At 34.6% G+C, this 11,010-nt stretch overlaps 1 protein-coding gene across 1 annotated transcript in view; it reads left to right on the top strand.

The window, feature by feature from the left end:
* The window catches only part of CPED1 (cadherin-like and PC-esterase domain containing 1), a 330,870-nt gene extending 320,152 nt beyond the window's left edge, over positions 1-10,718 (top strand). Inside the window, exon 16 of the mRNA XM_012652732.1 lies at positions 8,698-10,718. Coding sequence (XP_012508186.1) covers positions 8,698-8,907 — 210 coding nt within the window. The 3' untranslated portion in view covers positions 8,908-10,718. The remainder of the gene's footprint in view (positions 1-8,697) is intronic.
* The last annotated feature ends 292 nt before the right edge of the window (positions 10,719-11,010 follow it).

Here is an 11,010-nt window from a genome sequence, read left to right as displayed (position 1 = left end):
ACAAAGTAAACAGACAACCTATAGAATGGGAGAAAATATTCACAAGCTATATATCTGATAAGGGGCTAATAACCAAAATCTACAAAGAACTCAAACGAATCAGCAAGAAAAAAAACCAAACAACCACATTAAAAAGTGGGAAAAAGACATGGAATACTACTCAGCCATGAAGAAGGATGACTCAATGCCTTTTGCAACAATTTGGATGGAACTATAGACCATTATCTTAAGGGAAATATCTAAAGAATGGAAAAACAAACACCACATGTACTCACTATTAAATTGGAACTAACTGATGAGCATACATGTGCAGTAAGGCTCGATGGAAATCCAGCAGTGGGAAGGAAGGGGAGGGGATGGGCAATAACCTACTTAATATGGGTACGGTGATGGGCGCACTTATAACCATGACTCAAGCATTACAGAAGTAATCCATGCAACCAAAAATATTTGTATCCCTGTAATACTTTGAAATTTTAAAAACATGAGAAAAAATTTAGTAATGTAAATATTCAGTCTCTTGGGAAACTGAGTTTCAGACAGGGGAGTTAGTCTCTGGGGAACTGCATGGAAGTGCAAGATAGAACCAAGGATTTAATATTAAATTGATAAACTTCTAGTCAGCAGCTCCTTATAATCAGTCTCTGTATCTCACAGCAGAATTTGTTCCCAAAGCCAATGCTGAGCTCCCTCTAGAAGCAGGCATTACAGAGGCTCAGCTGTCAGAGTAAGAAGGGTTGGGGATTAGAGAAGGATAGGAGACAGGCAATATGCTGATTGCAAATCTGGAAACAACAAAACAAAACTCATTTCTAAATAAAATTTTCATCTTACCCCTAATCCCCAGCATCTTTGACCCATTCAGATGTTGGACTCCCTTCAATCAAAACATAGCTCGTTTCATATGGTCATAATTAAATATTTGGGGAATAGAGAGTGAAAGGAAAGAATTCTATATTATCTGTCAAAATTGCATGATGTCCTGAAAGGGAATTATGAATTATAAGGACTTGCTTCTAGCTATTGTTTGTCGTTTTATTTTTATTCCACTTCTGTGAATTCTGAGGCTACTTTTTCAGCTCTGGGGTGACTAGATCTTGGATTGAATGCCATTGCAGAATGACTCCATCCAGTAAAAACTACTTCAGTAGTATACATTTATCTTAAAATACTACTTTAGCACATTTCCCTGGGCAATCTCATGTTTTCCACTCTTAGAAAGCCATTACCCTCACTCATCTTCAGACACTACCATGATCATGAAACATGCTGGTAACCAGAACATCCCTCTAATCCAGTCTAGGGTGATTTGGGAACACTTGCCCCACAAAAATTGTTTTCTATTTTGTTCTGTGGATCTGGAACCACATCAGAAGTTCTTTGTGGGTTATTCAGGTCAAGATCAGTTTTAGGAAAGGTATTTGCTTGTAATTTGCCTGACACTTTTCCAATTCACCATGCCTTCCCTTTTGTACTCGCTTTTTGAAAATTCGGTTATTTCAGATGCAGCAGTTAGTGACATGGTAATACACTCATTCTGATGACCATGTAAAATCAGTTTTTAGTGTTGAAGTTACACATGTTTAGTAAAAGTTGCAATGTTAATTTTGGTATGTAATTTATAATAATTTTTTGTTTGTTTGGCAATTCTTACAACAGCCTTGGCCAAAACCAGTCAAGTTGAATTGTGGCCATTTCTATGCCCTCTAAAATGTCTGTGTGCCCAAGTTTTTAATTATGTAGAAATGTGGAAAGATCTACAAACATAAACTAAGAGATCTCTTAGCATTTTAGGAAGCAAAGAAAAGTAAAAGTTACTTCTATACTCCAAAACACAGAATTTCAAGTCTCGTTACACTGAGTCACAGAAAGATGTGATCATCTACTTAACCTATAATAGCTTCTATTTGTAGCACTTGATTTCAGTTCCAATATTACACCTTCCTAAATTTCTATAGTTAATATACTAACAATATATCATTGTTTGGAAGCAATTCTAGTCTTCACTGGAAAGTCTATTCCTACATGCAACTTAATCTAAGTTTGAACGTTGCTGTTCAATAATAAGAAAATAATTTTTATTATAAGACTTATAATTATAGAACAATGCTGATCTAACAGGTTATCGTACTTTATGGAGCTCAATTGTCCTTCACTATCTCTTTCTAATTTTAAGTGTAATTTCATGTAGCAAACTTGCAAAAAGAAAATAAACAAAAAAAGTAAAGAAGAGTTACTTCATATTTAAGGCAGTAAAAAAATTGTCATTTAAGACTTTCATTTAAAATAATATAAACATTTGTCAAATCATACCTGTATGTGTGATTAACCATATGTAGTAGTTCCTTTCCCCTTAGGTAGGTATGTCCTTTTTTCGGTGGTCAAGTCATCTACACCCAAATTTAGAGAAGCATTTGGAAGTGTCAAACCATTAGAATTTGTCTCAGATGAGACAAACACAAACATCTATATAGCCTTTTGTCTCTGTTTAGAGGCCTAAATCTTTCACTGATGTTTTCTAATGGCTCATTTTTGTTGTTTACTACTACTACTACCATTATCATTATTATTATTATTCTCCAGAGGTAACCAACATTTGTATTGCTAGCCACTCTCTTTCAAAGCCACATGCCAGTTGACACTTTAGTTGGATTTTAATAACCCCAAATGGTCCTCTGATTTTGGGAAGGACCCAAATGGGCACATTTCCACACATGAGATCAAAGGAAAAAGCAATTTGCTCTTTACTGTACAGGTATCAATCATCTTTCATTGGCATAACATTTCCAAGACTTAAAAATGTAGCTAACTTCTTTTTCTTCACTTTAGAGCCTATAAGAGTAAGTAAAATAAGGTAATGGTTTGAAACTCAGAGATAGCAGTTTGACAGCAATGCCAGATACTGAATTTTACAAATAAGTTCAAAGAAATAATAGCCGTGTGAACAGATTATCATGCCCTCCATAAATTAGCACTAAGTCTTTTTAATGTACTAAGGAACTATTCATACCATGGAAACAACATGGTGCCTGACCTTGGGGAGCTGGTCTCAGACAATGTCTTTGAAGTCATTTCATTCTTGTTCTTACTTCAAGTATCTTAGACATGTGTCTTTATATAGTCCCCTTGAGGGTAGGGACCATATCGGAATTACTCCATGTGTTTCCTGACGCAGAGAACTCTGAAGATTGAAAGATGGATATTATATGTAAAAAATAACTCATTAAATTTTGCAATAATACAGAATCATTTTGTTTCTCCTCTGCTTTTTCATCACAAAAGGCTTATATAAATTCTTGCTAAATATAAACATTAAAAAATAAGAATATACAATAAAAACAAAAACTTCTTCCTTCTCCATTGGAGATTCTATCAGCAGTTTGCTACATAGCTCTGTTTTATACCTACATTCTTGATTTTAATCCCATGCAATTAAAAGTATTAGGCTGTCAGCATTCATGGTCACTGGATTTATATAAGATTGAGCTTTATTTAGAACCACCTTATCAAACTATTAACATTTTTAGGAACCAGTGGTTTAAGTAGCATTTTAATCTGCAGTATGAACATTTCTATTCTTTCTATCTTGGTTTTGAATTCTGCGTATACTCAGCCTTAAATTCATATTTTGCCATCAAATTCTAAAAAGCATAATGTGTGAGGTTGCTGCCCACAAAGAAATTTGTCGTCTGAATCTAGACAAGAATCCAGTAATATAAGGTAAGGTAAAATATACTTGCCAGTCTAACAAAAACTTACTGGGTGTGCAACATATGCCGGCTCCTGTGCTAAAACTCTGTTCGTTCAGGTCTCTGGCCTCTATTGATGGGGAAGAGAGACACAGACACTCTCAATACAATACATGTTACCCTGTGTACCCTGAACCTGCTCATGCTGGAGCTCTAACTCTGCGCTAGTATTACAGGTCCTCCCCAACATGGGCTTCACATATGCTGTGGGACAAACCTGCTTCTGTAGGCTCAGTGCTGTCCCAATACAGGCGGCCACCTCTGATACTGCAGCTACCCCAGGCACAAACCTTGGAGACTCTCCCACTGCTCTGCCTGATGCATGCCCTCAGGTTTCCAAATCAGCACAATTCTGTTTGCTGTCTTCCTTTGTGTAGTCTCTGTCTCAGGGTTTCCAAAGCCTGGGATCCAGTGAGTTATATTGTTTAGTGAAACACTTTTTTCAGCTTTTACTTATAGTTACTTGGATCACCATGGAACTCAGGGAATCTCCCCTTCTAAGAGGCGAGGCTAATTGTATCTGAAATTGAGTAGAAGACACAGCTTGGGTTCTTTCCCAGGTGGCTGCCAGCCCTCATAATTAAACAAGCATGGCAGAGATGCCTGCCCATCATTTCATTACACAGGCCCACTCACTACTGAATCCCTCAGCTCAAACCTGGGATCCTCCCACTGGAAGATGCACTACTCTTCCATCTGCCTTCTTTCTCCTGCCCCTGGGAGATTCTGAATAGAGAAAAACAGTTGCACCTGGGATTTAGAGATCATGGACCTTGGTAGTATGAGTATCTTCACCATTGGCTGCCCTTCTATTCTCCCCAACTCCTCCCCCCCGGCCCCCCTCCCCCACACACAGAGGACAGGATTGTGGGAGAAAGAAGCAAAGTCCTCCTGGAAAAGCAAGGTATCCATTTTGGAAAGAAAGCCAAGGAAACCTTCACTGATGATGGTGGCTGTTTGAGAAATTTTGTTTACCATGGAGGAAGGGTTCCCAGTGGAACAACTGAGAGGTGTAAGCTCCAGAAGAGGCATCCGGAGCCAGGGAGGAAGCACAGAGTTTGTGACAAGTAAACACTCCTCTGGTAGGCTGATGATAGATTCAAATTATGATGAATCATGATGGTAGACTCCATTCATATTGACAAATAAATATCTGGGTACTGAAAGTCTCGTCACTGTTTTATTTTTCCTTTCCAAATGATCTTGACTATTTTCCTACACTTATTCTTTAATATGTATTTTAGAATTTTTTTGTCATGGTTCCCCCAAATCCTGCTGTAATTACAATTGAAATAGCACTTTAATTAACTCTGGAAGATTTGACATGTTATGTCTTTGCATTTGTTCATCTGTTTTATTAATGTCTTATTAAACTTTTGATATATTCTTTACCTGCATCCCATAGATCATTGTTGAACTTAGCAAAGTTGTTTTTAGTATTGTAAAGAGATCTTTTTTCTAATATATTTCTTACTACTTGTTGAGAGATTATAGAAAAGTTAGACAAGGTTTAAATATTAATTTTTTAATATCTAATTATTTTTCAGTAGATTCCTTTGGGTTTTCAGGGTAAAGAATCATATAGCTACACATAATTCCTTGGTAATTTCCTATAATGAAATATTTCATAATATTGAAAAGTTTTGCATTCCCAAAATAAATTTTATGTGCTAGTGGTATAGCATGTAATACTACCTGATTTTTTTTAAATGCTCCTGGATGCAATTCACAATCACATTTTAGAAGGATTTTTTACATCTATATTTTGACAAATCAAAATTGAAGTAATTCTCTCTATATCAACTTGTCAGCTTTCAAGATTCGATATCGGGGTGGTAGTGACTTAAATGTGAATTAGACAACGTCGTTTTTATAACTTCCCGCAAAATAGTTTTCAAAGGAAACCAGGTGAATTAAATGTCGTTGGGCCGATCACTGTCATCGGCATACAGGATTCAATACTGAAGAATGTAATAGGAATATTGGCACAGTAGGAGGCATTAGCCTCTCCCTCAGAGACCCCATTATCCTGTTTTCCTTTCTTGGAGATCAACTTAGTGATCTCTAAAAATAGAAATGAATTATCAACTTTCCCAATGAGATCTGATGAACTATCGACGCTACTCCCAGATGGAATCTATGTGCTTTGGCAAATACACTGGAGATACGTACTTTTGTATATTCCATTTATGGATCACATCTAAGATTGCCGTAAGCATCTACACTAGCCTTATCCAACATTTGTAATGCAACAATTAAATTCAACACTAAAATCACACAAATATTAAAATAATGTTTAAAGAACTATAAACTTTTGCATTGGGATGGACCTTTTTCTATTTTACATGTAATTAGTATGCAGACCATCAGGCACTTGCATAAGCCAGAACTTAAGATAAAATTATATAAACAAAATTAACCTTATTTTGGCTTTGGAACACTGGAATAATATTATTTCAAGGTTGAATGTTATATTTATGCTTAAGTGTTTCCTTAAATAAACTTCCTGAAGAATGTTCACTAATCTTGCTATAAGTGAGTACAAACCTCCTCCGAAATGGACAAAACCTTCAGGAAAACATTGGCACACCTCTCCTGCCTATCATTTTTAGAGTTATGTATAACCAAATAAGGGGGGAAAGAGCTGCACATAACAGAAACTTGCAACCTTGAGACCTGGAATATTAATCAGTGGTTAAGTGCAAACTGAGCTCTAAATTGCAATCCGTAGGGATTCCTTACCACAACCTGCTGATTTCACTGGATTTCTTAAGAGTCATTCGATCTGAGGGCCTGATCAGGAAAATTCAAACCTCCCATAGCTGCAGGAAAACAATTCATTTCTTTGGGGTTAGCAGGTATAATTGGTTTTAAACACATTATGGTTGCATTTTTTTCTTCAAAATGTGAACAGTTTCAAAATTTTTATAATTATAAAGTAATTCATGTTCATTTTATTAAAAGAAAAAATCAATGTATTCTTGTACATTTACATGTACTCTTTACATTTAAAGTCACCTGTAATCCCTCTACCAAAAGGTCACTATTAGTAACATTTTGGTGTAGATTTTTACAGATTTTCTATTCAAATAACTCTTCTAAAACGGTTTGTGCTCACTTAAAATGTCACTAAAAATACTTATCTTCCAAATAGATATCATGTGATTTTTAAAACGGGCGGGTTTGGGGTTGGATTCATGGTAAGCACATAGAAAGCTAAGCAAATGGGAACTCACAGAAGCAGAAAGTAGAATGGTGATTACCAGAGGCTGGAAAGTGGGGGAAAATAGGAGAATATTGATCAAAGGGTACAAAGTTTTAGCTAGGAAGAATAAGGTTTTTGACGTCTATTGCCCATTATGGTGACTGTATGTAATTAATAATAATGTACATTTCGAAATTGCTAAAACAGTAAATTACAAATGTTCTGACCACAGAAAAATAAGTACTTGATGTGATTGATATGTTAATTAGCTTTTTTTTTGGGGGGGAACTGTTTTCATTGCACTCTATTATATGGGATCAAAAAATATGTACCTAAATAATTATATGGCATTCCAAAGTATATTAAAAAATCTATGCAAACTAGTATTGTTTTCATTAGTAATCAATAATAGTTTATGTGTCCAAATATTGACAGAAAAAGTTTTATAGTACCATTAAAATAATGAAATTTATAATTTGTTATTCATTTATAAAGACACCCAAAACATTTTTATCAATACTTTCTCTTCTTTCTTCCTCTCTTTTCCTATTTCTAAACCTTCCCTCCACTCTTTCCCTTCATCCCCACCTTGCTCCTTAGTGCTAACAACCTGAATTCTATTAACCTGATGATTAAAGCTGATAATTATAGGACTTCACCAGGACAACTTTTGTAAACTGTACAAATAGACTATAAATATAGCTTCTTTGGATGGGTGTGTATGTATATTCATAAAATAACCATGAATAAAATCACAAAAAAATAGTAATATATGTTGCTTCCAGGGAGGGAATTGAGTAACTAGGTGTGTGGAGCAGAAATAGGAAGGAAATTTTTTTTCTTTTTAATTATTATGAGTACATAATAGTTGTATATATTTATAGGGTACATGTGATGTTTTTATACAGGCATACAATGTGAACTAATCAAATCAAGGTATTAATAATTGAGGTATCCATCACTTCAGGCATTTATCATTTCTTTGTCTTAGGAACATTCCAATTGCACTCTTTCAGTTATTTTAAAGTGTACCCTAACTTATTGCTGGAAGGAAACTTTTTATTATATATTCTTTTATGCTTTATGAATACTTTCTAATACCACTTATCCAAAAAATTTTTAAAGATAAACTCATATTTACATATATATCTACAAATATACAAAGTTATTAGCTTAAGAAGGCATAGGCTTCTCCCCGGATTCCGTAACTTCCTAAGTGCCTAGAGAAATGAAACCATTAACTGGAACGGTGTCAGCTTATGGGTCTGCAATGGAAAAATATCTTTTCTTTTCTCTGAAAATAGTTTTTGTTGCCATTTTATACAAGGGCACCATGACAGGTTTAGAGCACCATGTTTGAATCAGTGATCTGGTAAAGGCACACCAGTGCCTTCCTTATTGTGGTGCTAGGTCCATCTGTATGTTAGTGTGTCTGGCCTAAACATGGATACGCACACATGCACATGTAGCAATGTGGTAGAGAAATCATCTGAGACTGTTTTTTAGCTGCTTTGGGGATGGCTGCCCTCAGCTAAGAAAAGTAACGGAAAGTTGAATTTCAACTTTGGTCTTTTTTGAAGCATAAGTTACCCTAGTTCTTGGTTATGTAAGTCTTATTCATGCCCTTTGGGCAACATCTGTGTGGCAAAGATGCTGTTCAAATATGAGAGTTAGTTTTACTGTCTATGCAGAGCTTGAATGTTCTTGATTTTGCCTCACTATTTTCTTGCTCTTTATTTGCAGGTAGTGAAATCAAACTTATCCAAAGAATATCACGTTATTAAAATGAAAAGATCAAGGAATCATATTGTGGGAAAATATTTCAGCAACCAAAGCAAACAACAAGACTCTGTAACAAGTTTTCAATCACCATATCATGTCAGAGGTCCTATAAATCAGGTTTGTTCTGAAATCCTTCTCAGCAGGATGTGCGCAAGAAAAAGGACTATGTAGGCTCTCTGCAGGAGAACTGAATTCAGGCTTGGAGACAAGGCACTCACCTGGGCAATGGTCTAGGAGCCAAACCTTGTGCATCACATGCCTTTTGGATTGATCACACACACCGGTACACACCGACACAGACGCGCACACGTAGCTAAAACAAAGAAATAATAACACTTTTTCTTACAGCTTTATAAAGTCAAGGTGTAAACTTCAACACCAGTTTATTTCCGAGTGTAAGGCAGACCTAGAAAAAGGTTACTTGAAGTATAATTATAAACCAGAACCACTGTTGGCCAGGTATTGCATTGTATTAATAAATAGAAATAAAGACACTTGAATTATGTGGAAAACAGGATAGTACACTTTAGTTTTGTTACCATCTCCGTAGGTATGTTAATATTGAAAGGGAGAAAAAGCAATTACATTCCACTTGCAAGTAGAGGTTGTGCTTATGTTCCTTACCAGGAGAAAATGTGGCTTTTATGATGGCGTAGGGTTCGAGAATCTAACGCTTATAAAAAACATTTCTTCCTGTGCTTTTTAAATTTGATTACTGAAAGGAAAAGAACAGGAATGCTCCACAAGGGAATTTGAAGAGATTCTATGAGAGAGATATAAAGTAAAATATTTTTTAGTTAAAACACCAATATATTTAACTTTGCACTCCTTGTGTTTACCATAAACATTCCCTCCTGGTCCTGTCTGTGAATTCGGATAGGTAAGTGCAGTCTAAATTGAAGAAATACATAGTTTTAAAGTGAAGGACAAAATATAGTTCCTCGTGTATTACTTTAGTATGTTTCATGGATGATATTACTTAAGAAAGCTTTTTTTGCCATTATAACCCTATGTAACTTAAAATTACAATTACATTTTATGTAAATATTTTGCAAAGGATTATGTATTTTCAAATGCATAGGCATATTTTGCAGAAAGCATTTGTATATGTCCACAAATAGAATTATGTTACTAGTATCTATATTTTGATTTTTCCAGAGCAACCGTATCTAATCCAAATTTAGAGTAGGCATAAAATTATTTTTCAATTAAAATTGTGGCATACATATAAAACATACCTAATTCTAGTATTTAGAACTTCCTCTTCTATCTCTTTAGGTTCAGAATGGTAAATTTCTTTATTATACAAATGCTTTGTTGTGAGGTAACATCTGACAGTTACAATGGCTTTTAAAGGATTATTTTTCTTTTTGGGAAAAACAAAAAAAAACGGTGAGAGGGTTAATTCAATACATGGCTGAAATTACCAAATGCACAAATACCTCAATTTCACTACCATACAAAAAAAATTATTTTGATTGATCAGTTCCTTAGTATGAATACCCACCTCCTTTAAATACTCTATTTTTATATGTATTTTTATATGAAGATAAACATGAATTTATATTTAACTATCATAAATTATATTTACATAAATGCAAATATCACTTGATATAAACAATACAGATCTGCATCTTACAGATGATAAATTTTTAAAAGAATGGTACAGAATTCACTTTAAATATGAAAGCTTTTTCTAGCGTCTACACTTTAATGTAAGCATCATTTTTAGGTTTTCAGTGATTTTTTTTAAAAAAATTGTATAAAACACTGCCAATTTATACAGCCTCTCCATCATGTTTTAACTTATTATATACTCTATAACAGTATTACAGTCAGTGGGTATTTCTTGTAATTTACTTTCAACCTAACTGTAATAACCATCCGACTGAGGTTAGTCTGGCATTTACCTCTTCAATGTTGAAATAATAATGGGTTTTAGAAACAATTGTAATAATGTCATTAATAAATGTCTTACTGGTAATTGTCTGTGTTCAGAGAGTATCTTTTATTTTCTTTTTTACTGGAGATGTACAACATACAGTGACCACTTGGCAGGGATATTACCATGTGGATTCAAGTATTGGAGTGTGGTTAAACAGGATTAACTAGAGAGTTCCTTCCAACCCTGATATTCTCTAAGTTTATGATCAGATGAACTCCCTGCTGTACAATGACCAAAGTTTGTGAACATAATGTACTCTAGTGAAAAGCTTTTTCTTTTAAAGACAAGATACTCAAATTCTAGGAATCATTTTAATTGCTTCTTAATTG

Source organism: Propithecus coquereli, unplaced genomic scaffold (genome assembly GCF_000956105.1).
Source record: "Propithecus coquereli isolate 6110/MARCELLA unplaced genomic scaffold, Pcoq_1.0 Scaffold4, whole genome shotgun sequence".
Classification (NCBI taxonomy): domain Eukaryota; kingdom Metazoa; phylum Chordata; class Mammalia; order Primates; family Indriidae; genus Propithecus; species Propithecus coquereli.
The sequence above is the reverse complement of the archived record's forward strand: the minus strand, read 5'-3'. Positions and strand labels throughout refer to the sequence as shown.